This window comes from Phasianus colchicus, chromosome 3 (assembly GCF_987193195.1).
Source record: "Phasianus colchicus chromosome 3, bPhaCol1.hap1.1, whole genome shotgun sequence".
NCBI classification, from domain to species: domain Eukaryota; kingdom Metazoa; phylum Chordata; class Aves; order Galliformes; family Phasianidae; genus Phasianus; species Phasianus colchicus.
In genome coordinates, this window is record NC_143438.1 from 66,376,105 (window position 1) to 66,388,552 (window position 12,448).

Below are 12,448 nucleotides of genomic sequence, written 5' to 3' on the forward strand. Positions count from 1 at the left end.
GTATTCATTAGTACCTGGAAGGGCTCAGCATGCTGTGGGGTTTTTTTGTTGTTGTTTTTGTGTTCTTTTTTGTCTGTTGAAGTGTGGAAGGATATTGCAGTTCTTCAGTTTGGCAGTCATGACTGCTGCTAGGATACTACACAATATTTTATACTGCAGGAGCCCAGAGTTCACCTATCATGTTGATGTGTTACTGGAAGTTCAAAAGAGAGCTAAGGAAATCACAACAGGTTGGAGTATGTGTCATGCAATGCCAAAAACCTCAGTCTTTGCTTCTCATTTTTGGGAAATATGGCTTTGGTCAAGCAGAAATTGATTGAACGTTTCCTGAGTTAATGAGCTTGAGCTAGAACATCTGGTGGGAGGAGGAGTGGGAAGAAGAACTCAAGGGAAACTCATCTGATAGCCTGCATTATTTGAGATCTAAATTGTCAGACTAGTATCTCAGTGCTCCCTTCTGATTTCATAATGAATGACTATCACTTAGCATTGTTCAATTTTTGCTCCCTATGAGGTGATTTCCTTTGATGCTTTACAGGTGTAATATGGATTGAAAGGTTCCCAAGCAAAGACTCTCCAAACCTAAATCTTGTAAAATTTATAGGCCCTGTACTTTCTAACGTGCTAATACAGAACAAGCATGAGAAGTTGTGATACAAATGTTGGAAGTTCACAAACTCTTTTTCTACTATTGTAATTTTTTTTGTGAGATATTAAAATCTGCATGAAAACAGTGAGCTTCCTTGATGGTGGTTTAGTAATTTTTCTAGTATTGCAGTTCATTGAGGTTAGATGACAAGAGTCAGAAATTTTTATCTTAATTTTAATATGTTATTTCTCTCAGTTTGAGAGTGTATTTTTTTTCATTATTACTTATGTTCATTTGTTTTCCTTATGACTTGCCAGGAGGGTAGGAAGCTTCAGAAGAGCTTAGCTTCAGCAGCCTAGACGTTTTAATCAATTTTGGTTGGCTTGTTTGTTTATAGCTCTTTAATTTCAGAAGGATCAATAAAAATACTCTGAGATTGTCATAGTTTTTCAGTTAGAGCTATTATTTTTGTTGGCAGTAAGAAGAAATGTTTTGTTACAGTACTGACATGGGAATGGAGATATAATTGAATTTTGCAAGTTTTACTGTTTTAAGATGATTTAAAAGCAGAATTTTACGGGAAGACCTAATTTTTCTGATACAAATTATGATTTCTCAAGAAATAGTGTTCCTTTTGATGATGTTGAAGGGAGAGAGGTAGTGTGTTGTGGATTTTTTTTTAATAATCTTTTTGGTGTAGAATTGTTATCCCCAGTAGTTGGGGAAAAAAAATTATTACAAAAATACTGCCTGTACATAGTGCTATGTACGTGCTGTGAGTGGGTGTTTTAATGATTAAAATGAACTTATTCTTCTTTCAGGCTTTCTTCTGGGTTTTTTTCCTCATTTCTTCTCAGATAACCTTCAGTGCTTTAATTTAAGAAAAAAAAATGGGGGGGGGGGGGGGAACATCTTTCTTTCCTGCTAATCCTAAAGTCAAAGAGGCTCGTACTTGCAACTTTTACTTTCTAACTTTCTATCTTAATACAGTTGGCATGAGTTATAAATAGGAAACTTGTTTTCTAGATGGGGATGAATTTAATGTTATGAAAAGGATTTTTAAGACAAAAAAAGCCCAAATGTGAGTGTATTGTGTAAACTGTGAATATAATTAGCAATAATTTTATCTTTTTTTAATAAACGTATGCACTGGAAACTTAATCCAATTATAAGCCTACAAAATTATCCCCTTTTTAAAGTAAGAATTCCCCTCTTGTTTGCTGGATAAATATATTTTTGGTAAATAAGAATTCTTTAGGAATATAGATGTAATTGTAAGTACTTTTTTGCAATAACTTAAATAGCAATCTGACAATCTCCTTATGAGTACCCCTTTATATATTTTAGTAGTAAGATGGACAAGTTAGGCCCACCACTGCGAACTGGAAGAGATGTGCAAAGGTTTTATGACACTGATAGAAAAACAGACAGTACCATCAAAAGACCAAATGAATTGTTGCCTATAAAGAAGTAAGTATTGCAAATGAGCTTGATTTATCAGTTATACAGAAATGTTCCTCAAAAGCATTGGAATATTAGAGGTGTGGCCTTGATAGATATCTGCTTTCCAGTACGTTTTCGCTATAAATGTTGTGGGAATGTAATTAGTGTAAGTATTTATTTCACATTAGGCGAACTGTGTCATGGTAGGAATGGAAAGGTGATGAAAATGTTCTTCAGGTTTCATTTCTTCTGTCACTGATTCTGCACTCAGAGTAATGTGTTCTGTAAAGCTGAGATAAAACTGAAGTGATATGATGCAAAGCTTAAGCAAGCATTTAAACCTGTAGAACAGCTGATAGCTTTATAAATGATTGCCTTACACGCTAATAGTTTATGGCAAAGGAATTTTATTTTGCTCTTGACGTCAAATATTTCCTTCTTCTGTAAGATAGCTGTGATTGTCCAAGAGTGTAAGTAAGGTAAGCTTTATGATGAAAGATTAAAATCAAGGCTGCTTTGGAAGAAATGATGTTCTATCTTTTAAAAAAGAAATTATTAAAACGTTAACATAATATAATTGAATTTGACATCTTCCAAATTACAGTGGACTGTTTCTTCATAAATACCTCAAAGCGTATTGCAGAAGAGTAATTAGTAATGAAATATGTAGCCCGTATTTGGAATATATTGATATACATAGCAGAAACGTATTTAAATCTTGCAATGCTGTTTTAGTGTTGTAACCAAAGCTGAAGTATTCTGGCCTTATCCTAAAAATATTTTAACTTTGGTTCCTATTAAGAAGCAAAAGGAGAAAAGGGGAGAGGAAGCCTTCAAGAGAGGAACAGAGTGTGTGTGTCTGTGTGTGTCTTCCTTTGCACACCTAGTTAGAGGCATGAATCCTGTGAACTTTTGAAAATTAGGTCAATTTAAATTTTGTATACATTCACTAAGACTTATTTTCAATATCTCAGTAGTTCCTAAGCATGCTTACAGTAGCCTTTGTAGAGCAGGGACTTCTTAAAAAAAAAAAAATCCTCTAAAGAATTTAGGCATTTAGTGTGCTCTTCATAACCTTGCTGTTTGAGTTGTACTTACTCAAATGTCCGCTGGAATTGTGGATTAAACCTGTCTTCCTTGCAGGAGGTTATTCAATACATTGCATTCGTATGGCACTAGAGAAGCGTGAATAACTATTAGCTAAATTCCACATAGTGATGTGGGTGATTACATTTTAGGGCAAAGACTCCTGGATTTCGGTGTTCTTGCTGAAAATTATTTATGATTTTGCCCTGAAGTATGAGCTATGGTCGATGACAGTGATATCTGTCAAGAACATCTGAATACTTTCTGTTTAGGAAGCAAACTTGATATTTCAGTCTTTTAAAGTAAAATGTGAACAAACTGCAAATGTCTAGATTAAAAAAAAAAAAAAAAAAGGCAAGCTTCTCATGCAAATTTGTTTCAGTTTTTGATTTTGCAAGCAGTGGTAATTCAATTAGATGTACAACATGAACTGCTAAGGAACTGCTTAGAGGTCACCTCCAGTCCTAATTCTTTTGAAATAGAGACATAATAATAAACATTTGTAAAGGTATGTCTAGACATCAAGAATTAAAGATGACACTGACAATCTCATCTGCTGTCAGGTTCCATCAGTACTTCATGTTATACAGCTTAGAACTGGTATTATATGTATGTTGTTTATAATTATACTAGACAAATGGCAAAAATAGCAGAGGTTGGACAGGTTGGAAGAGACCAAGCTGTATGACAGAAGTGGAGATGATGAAGAATCTCTGGCCATGTTGAAAGACATCTGTCTCCATAGATCAGATTGCATCCTGCATATTCAGTTTCAAAACTGGTTATCATATGTATGTTAAATCTGATGCTAATTTTAGTGTCCTGATCTGGGATGCATGAAGTTACAGACAGTGGCAGCCTGCTACTTCTGCTGTTGATTTACTTGTAAAAAGATAGAAATCAATGCAGTTACTTATAGGGTTAGTGTATCAGTCTAAGAATTTTTTTTTGCCATGTTTTTCAGTTTTTTGGTGTTTTTTTTTCCTGGTTTCATCAATAACTTGTGTGCTGTACTGGACACCATTCAAATGATGGTTTTAAGATGCTGAAAATCTGGGAAAAAAAAAACCAACAAACTGTGACTCATTAATAGATTAGAAGAGTGTGGTTTAAATTATCTGGCATTGCCTAAACCGGAATTGGGACTCAGTTCTATTCATTCTTTTATCATCACTGATCCATGATCCACTGTTTGTATTTCTTCATCTGAATTATTCTTAATACACTCTTCTAGCTTTCAGAGCGAGTGAAAGTCCAGTATGTGTTCCTGCACTACTGAGCTTTACTGAATTTTACTTGCATTTAAGGAACGGTCTGTCTCCAATGTGAAATGAGATAGAGAAGATAACACATGCTAGTTTTTATAACCTGTACAGTTGTGCATACTTATAACAGTATAATTTGAATTGGTTAAAACTTTTATCCCAAAAGTCTGTATCTTCGGAAAAACTGATATAACTTAATTTTATATCAGAATTAAAACCTATGTGGCGCTTTTCAATCCACACTTTTTTTTTTTAAATGAAATCATCTTTAGAATCTCTTTGCTGAGTAAGAGAGCAGATAGGAAAACTAAAGGAGAAAAAGCTGGTTTTCTGCCCAGTGAGCCAGAATCTCTGATAATTCCAATGTGCCTGTCGAATGCACAAGCCATTCCTATTAAATCTGAATATTCTATCCAAATGTAGCTTCACTTGATTCAATCTTAAATTTTGTTCCTGGATTCCATTTTTGTGATCAATCATTTGATCACTTTTCCATTAAATTATTTTAAGTCACTGGTTTTAAATGGAAGGAACTGAAAAGCCCTCCTTAGCCTATATTATTGACATGGAAGAAAAAGTTGCCTGAAATTCAGGTGTAGCACTAATGTGCTTCACTTGTGTCAGTGAAGCATTTGAAGTTTTTTCTTCATTTATACTTGAAAAACCAAACCAGGAGTATGCTGTCTGTAATTCTGAAAAGAGCAGATAGGCTCATCTGGAAAAAATCATTGTTGGGGTTTTTCTTACTGACCAGGTTCTTGGTGACTAAATTTTATGTGAGATCTTGTTTTAATATTTCTTCATATCCGTGAGCCTGTCCCAACTTTAATTTGTTCATCAGTGTTCAAGAATGAGAACCAAAAAACTTGGTTGGTCATGCGCGAGTTGTCATAGTTGCTGAAGCCTTGCAAGGAAGAAATCCTGGTGAATAATAATTCTCTTGAGCAATGAAGAAAAATTCTGTCCTTGATTACAGATGAAAAAAGGATGCCCATTCCCATCTTTTTTTTTTTCCTTTGTGCTGCAAAGATTTTCCAGAGAATTCTGAAGTTTTTACCACTCACTAAAGCAAGCACAGAGATGTTCAGTGTGTTTAGGATGCGTACTGGAGTTTAGAAATTATATACTGGGGCTGACAAGACCCACCAGTTCATTGTGATCTGCAGATTGCTGCTTTCTATTTCTCTGAAATCCCTGCCAATACGATAAAGTGGCTTACAGTCTGTCAAGAAAGACCTTAGAATATACTAAACAATCAGTAGTGTGGGTTCTGCTTGTATTTTGGTATGGTAACAAATGAAATACGTGAACAGGACAGGACTTGTGCCATCGCTTAGCTTGCAATGCAAGATTCAATTTATGTGCACTTCAAAGCAAGCAAAGATTTTCTATCTGGTGTTCATAGGAAATAAGCTATTAATACAGTAAAGCAATGGATGGATTATTGAACCAATTTTTGTATGTAACATAAATATCTATTCTTGTGTGTATATAATTAATCAATATTTTTTTCTGTTTTAGAGGTGCAACAAAAACACGGATGTCAACCCCTCCTAGTGTGGCAAGAACTATGAGTACGGGTGCTCTATCAAACAAAAAGAAAACTAGTAATTCAGACAGTTACTCAAGGTAGCTTTTAGTTTTGTTATTTTGTCAGCAATAGAATCTTCACTTAAGAGGAGTACTTGTTGCAGAATATATTTTCCCTACATCAGCATTGTCATGTGGTGTCTAAGATGTGCAGGAGATAGCGTTAGAAATGTCAAAAATCTCCTAGGAAATAGTTGAACGTTTGGGTGAATGATCTTTTGAATGACGTGGCTCAACAGAAGTTAGATGAAAGTTACATGCACAGTATGTAAAGAACTTGTCTGATGTGTAACTTAAACGGGAAAAAATTATTCTTCTAAACTTTCTAGTTTGACAAGTGCCTTTCTTATTTTGACAAGCTAATTTTTGTAAGTTTTCAAATGGTCTGTTTAACACAGTGACTCAGAAACTTACTTGATCTGGCTTCTAAAAATTTTGGCACTTTTTGTTGCCTTGTATCTGGAGCTAAGTAGGGGAATTTCAATAAATTTACAAGGTAAGCATGAAAATGAGGATAACAGCAATAATTCACTGCAAGGATTTAAATAATTTTGGATCAAGTTATACTGAACTGAGTTAGTCGGAGTTCTTTATATCTGTTTTTTCAGGTCTGATGGTAAAATTGGGAATGACACTGCTGACTACCTATCCTCAGTCAACGGAGGAAGTTCAAAAAACAGTGAAGGAAATTCAACTGTACAGTTATCTAAATTTTGCCATGAGTGTGGAACAAGGTATCCAGTGGAATGGGCAAAGTTCTGCTGTGAGTGTGGAATTCGAAGAATGGTTGTATGAATGCATTCTTAAAATCACAGTGAAAAGGAGATCCTGAAAGCATCTGCTATGTGCTGCTGCATGGAAAGCTAAAACACTCCTTCAAGTTAGGCTTCATGCTGCAAACATGTTGAAACATTATAATTTTCTGAGTGCAATCTGCTGGTTACGTAGTAATTTATATATAAATGTGCATACTGTATATAGAAGTAACAGGTACCTAAAACTGTGCCATTTGAGGAAATACTCTTTAATCTCAGTTGGAAATATTTTAAATTAGGTTAAAAATGTGTTAAGTAACTTAAGTAGTGGAAGTGGTTCAGTGTTACTTTTCTTATATAATTCTATAGAATTTATTTAAGTCACTTACCCATAGGGAACTAGCCATGAAGAACTTCTGAATCAAAAGTTTCTCTGTGGAGGCATTTCCTTCTTAGGTGATAGTAACTAGATGCTATCTATGTTGTAAGTGAAAACAACATGAGCAACTCCCTATAAATTCCTTGTTACAAGTGCAGAAAACTGGAGCCCATTACCCTCTTTACTGTAATACCCTAACTGAAATTTCCTGTTACTTGCAGGAATTTTTTTAATGATTCAAATAGGAAGAAGTCTGAAAATTCCAGTCTAAGAAAATCAAAAGTTGTGGTTGTTGCTGTGCCCATTCTGTTTTTGAATAAGAACTTGTTAATGTTTTATGTATTTATAAGGACAAATGTGTTATTTTAATCAGTTACTTTTATTCATAAATACTTTTCTTCTTCTCCCTGTGCTCTCCACCATGGCTAGCATATGCAAAAGCCCTCTTTACTTTTGTCCTTAAGGCTTGCAAATGCCCTATTTTTCTCTTTCCTCATCTCCTGAAGGGGACTCTATTATAACTGTACCTGAATGTTGAACGTATTTTAAAAAACAACCTTCTTATTGTGTCCAGTACAAAAAGAGTTCCATAAAAATGTGTACTATTAGAAAAGTAGAAATTAAGTAGTTACTGTTTTTTATACTTATTCCTGTGCAAATAGGTTCAGGTTCAGAGTTCGTATGTTTACAGCTCTACATGTGTTTTTTGTGGTGGATTTTCTTCTGTTTGTTTTTTTTTTCTTCCCCTTCCCAGTTCTTGGTATTCATAGGCTCTGAACAGCAGCCTCATAAAGTTTGTAACAGTCTTCATGCGAGTTCATTGGTGTGAAGTGTCAGGACCTGTAAGCTGTTCCTTTTTTGGTGGTGGTTTTGGTTTTTGTTTATTTTTTAAACAATGCAATCTACTAAAACCATTCACAAGCTGAATCACTTGTGTCTGAATGTAGTGATTTGTTAAAGTTTTATTTTGAAGTACTGCTACTGTCTTATTGGAAGAACAATCTGGAAGGACTTAATTGTGCCTTTACCACAGTACACTTTTTTTTTTTTTTTGTCAAAAATGGTTACTTTCAACTTACAAACACTATTAGAAGCAATTTATATAGTTTCTTTTTTAGCTTGTGTAAAATATACTGCAGTGTTGCACTATAGTAACTTAATCATTGAACACATTATCAAAACTTGTGATTAACATCAGTGTCACCAATTGTGAGTAAACATGAAGAGATTTATCTCCAAATCAAGTTCTTTTCTTGGAGGATAAGAGACTTAAGGGGCTTGATGTAGTCATCTTCCAGGCCAGAAGCTATTGGTATTTTAGAATTACTTCAATGTTATGAAATTGTCTTATACTTTGTATAAAATCTTATTTCTAGAAATTATTCTTTTACCTAGTATAGTCTTGTAAATATTTGGTATAAGCTGGCTATAGAGCGTGATAGGTTGGATAACCATTAATGATAGACCTGACAAGTTTTAGCCAAATTGTATTCTAGTTAGTTTAGGTCATAGGATCCATATTTTGGCACGTTCCTATCTGTACTTAGAAAAAATTGGAATCCTGCATCTTTAGCACAGATAAGTCTGCTTTAGAGAATTTCTCCAGGACTTGGGCCTTGGAGGTCTACAGTTGATGGAGGTTAGGAGCATCCATCAGAAAAGGTGCAAATCCAAAATAGATTTGATTGGTTAGTGAATCTATAAAATAATCAATTTCTATTTCTAACTTAATTAATCCCCATTTCTTGTTTCTGCTGGAAGTATGCATTTTACCACTTAATGAAAATACATTCTACAAGGAGAAATTTTGTAAGGAAATAAATATATTTTAGGTTTTCGAGGGCTAGTGAAGCTATTGAAAAATATATTGACTTTTTCTCCTTTGAATTGCAAGTGGTACGTTTCCTAATTTTAAAATCAATTCACATAAAATAATGATAATTTCTGCTTTTTGAGTTGTGTAACGCTGCTTCCAGAGCTGCGTACAGTAAAGTGAGAGGCACATGGTTTACTTTATTTATGCTTCTGTGATGTATAGCAAGAATTAGAGAATTAAACTGAACTGAAAGAAAAATTTTAAAAGATTTCCTCAACTTTTAATTTGGCATTACAAGAACGTCTACTAAGTATAAATGACTATCAATAGTAACATTTTATAATGTATGTTTGAATATTCAATAAAGATAAGCAGGCAATGAAAATGTATGACTATGCTGTTTATTATGGTATAGTGAGACTATCAGAAACTTAGTATGTATCTACTTTATGAGCTGTTTGTTTTTTTTCACTGAGTGACACGTTTCTGAAGTCTTTGGTGTTGCTGACAGTAGACAGTATTATGTGTATGATCAGAACAGATCACTGTAATTCCATCTAAATGCTTGCAAATAGATTAGCACTACAGAACTGAATATGGAAATGAATCAATTATAGTATTTAAAGAAAAAAAAAAACTGTAAGGGAGATAAGTAAAGAGTCTGGTCTTCAGGTATATTGCATGTGACAAGAAGTATCTGAATTCAGTTTAACAAGACCTAGGTTCAAACCATCTTTGCCCTACTCCTTCCCCTGCTTTTTTGTCTTGGTTCTTCCTGGGAGAAGAAAACATCGTTACATATTCTGAAAGGGCAGAGTTCCTGAATGCATCAAGAATCAAAATTTTTATAGTTGTAAACATAAAATATCTAGATGAACTATGCACCCAGATGCACTGCACTGCTAAGTCTAAACTTAGCTAGTGTTATCCTCTGGATGACTTGTTGACAGATACTTAACTTAAAAGCATAAATTCCTTAGACTAAATGTGTAAATTTGGGATGATACGATTACTTCATCTGTCTTTTCAGTTGTGTATTTGTGAATGCACATATATACTGTGTAAGTACTCTAGTCTTGCAAATATAAAAAGATGTTTCACTGAAGCAGAGTTGATACAAAACAATACTGAACACTACTGGGGGATTGTGAAGTCCCAGACAGATAATTGGTACACCTGCTATATACAGAAATTTATTGATGTGATTTTAATTCTACCTATGTCTATGTCTGACCCTATGACAGACTTTCTTTTAGCATCTGCCACTGTATGTTCCTGAAGTGCTTGCTAAGACATGAATAAAATGCAACTAATGAGAAAAGAAGGAAATAAAGGAAGGCTAATGGTAAAATTCCATGTAGAGAAACAAGAATGTTGTTGCTGAGGTCACAACTAAGCATGTTTACATTCACACTTTGGTTTTGTGAATATTTGATTTGATTTATAAAGGATGTCAGAGCAACAGAAAGGAGCTGTAAGAACTGAAACTGTACTGATGCAAGTGAAATGGAATTTTGAAATATACTGGCTTCAGAAGTGAAAGCAGGACAGCGTAAGGCCTAACCTTTTCATGATTTTACAAGTTTATAGTTACGCATGATAGTGATTCCAGTTCTGAAAGAAACAGTCTAGGGTATATCTACTGACAGCAACTTAAATGTATGGTTAGATAGTTATAGATAGTTATATCCTCAGTGTACACCTCTACAGGAAAGTGTGCAGTAGGAGGCAGAGCAAGCTTTAGCACCCTTTCAAATAGTAACTGTGGACATCTGCGCAGAAATTTTCAAATGTGCCAAAGAGATTTGAACAGCCACCAGCCTCCCTTAGGTGGATTTAAAAGGTTTAACCTGAAGAGTTGCATGGCCAGGGAGCTCTCCATGGTGCTCCCGGCACCAACCTTTCCCTGCAGTGTGCCTGGCAGTGTCTGAGCTCTTCCATGCAGCAGGTAGCAAGGTATGCAGAGTAGTAACTCCAAAATGTCTTTTAAGACCTGAGTTGAACTTCACCCATCGTGAAACTTATGTCATTTGAGTGAGACTAGGTCCTAATTCACAGTTGCAGTTAAGAGTTAGTGCCTGAATGCAGTGTGTGAAGAGAATGGTTCCATGATGCATGCTTATCAAGTCTGTGAGGGAAAGTATGATTGCAGTAATTGAAATGCTAACAAACAAGGCATTTAGCAGTGCACACTGATGTAAGCTATGTAATTAGAGTCTAAAATGAAATGGTACTGTCAGTGTCTTACTAAGTTCTCAAGAAGTACTGGTTTTCAACACGTAGCTTTTGTATCTGTGCAGTGAAAAAACTTTTTATAAGTTTTCTTAAATCTTGACTAAAAAATGTGGGTTTTGTAAGAGCAATTGTTGCAACTGCATTTCTTTCTGTTTAACAAAGCTATGAGTAATTGTTTGGGTTGTATGAGACAGTGGAAATATGGTCTTTGAAGCTGTTTTTGGTGACTGGTGAAAATATTTTCATTGACTTCAAAGAAGCACAGCTCATTCCAACTTGTGATGGTTGTATTGCTGAGTAAAACTTTGAATTACTTTGTTGTGTCATTGAAAGAAATGTTCAGTAAGAGATTCCTAGCTGTATTCAGCATTTACTTGGTTGATGCTGTCTTTCAAGCATTCATGATATAAAGGATTAATGTTGTGTATTAATGGATTTTGTTTTGTTCATTATCTTTTTAAATGTATGTTGTTCCAGAATACTCTATTCTGCTTATCCTCATTTTGTGTTGGCAGAAAACAGCCCACTTTTATTTTCTTTTAAATTACTGTTTGTTTGTTTGTTTGTTTGTTTTTAATAAATCATTTTCCTCCAATACAAACAGCAACTTGTGAGACAGCAAATCAAATACTCAGTTTAATATTTTTGAACAGTGAGCATAAGGTCTAAATGTTGTTTTTCATTGTTCTTGTATTTGAATTTCTGGCAGAAATGTAGATGGATTTGGGTCTGTTCTTGTAAAATGCTAAGTATTCCATGGCTGTTATAATACCTACTTTATATGATTGCTTTAACTCTCTTGGTGTTCATCTTTCATATGATACTTAATATGTATCTTCATAAGTTTATTTATTGATGTTCCATGTTTTTAAATGTTCATTCATGTATTTAATTTCATCAGCACTGCATTTATTATGTTTGCCTTGCCCTTCAGTATACTTAATATTTGTTTGTGACTATCCAGTGTTTTGTGGGTTTTTTTGTTGTTTTTGCAGAATGCTTGGGTTTGTGTTTTATTTGATATATTATTATTATTTTAGAACCTCAGTTCTGCGTTCATCAATAAAAGTAAATCACCCCCTGATGCTAATTTGCCACTTGTTAACAATAAAGTGAATATGCCAATAAAACTTCTTGACATGCATGCTTTTTTTTTTTTTGTAGTCATATGCAAAATCGCCTTAAATAAAATACCATAAAGATAGGTAATATCATTTCAGATTTTAAATAATGTATTTCATCTCAGGGAAACCATACCTACTGGGAGGACACACCCACTGTCTTTTCATA

At 34.3% G+C, this 12,448-nt stretch overlaps 1 protein-coding gene across 2 annotated transcripts in view; it reads left to right on the plus strand.

Annotated features, from left to right (window-relative positions):
* The window catches only part of ZC2HC1A (zinc finger C2HC-type containing 1A), a 34,739-nt gene extending 22,444 nt beyond the window's left edge, over nucleotides 1-12,295 (plus strand). Inside the window, exons 8-10 of one of the 2 annotated variants that reach the window (XM_031590920.2) lie at nucleotides 1,937-2,059; nucleotides 5,905-6,012; nucleotides 6,582-12,295. In XM_031590920.2, coding sequence (XP_031446780.2) covers nucleotides 1,937-2,059; nucleotides 5,905-6,012; nucleotides 6,582-6,768 — 418 coding nt within the window. In that variant the 3' untranslated portion in view covers nucleotides 6,769-12,295. The remainder of the gene's footprint in view (nucleotides 1-1,936; nucleotides 2,060-5,904; nucleotides 6,013-6,581) is intronic. The other variant, XM_031590921.2, reaches the window with a different exon arrangement.
* The last annotated feature ends 153 nt before the right edge of the window (nucleotides 12,296-12,448 follow it).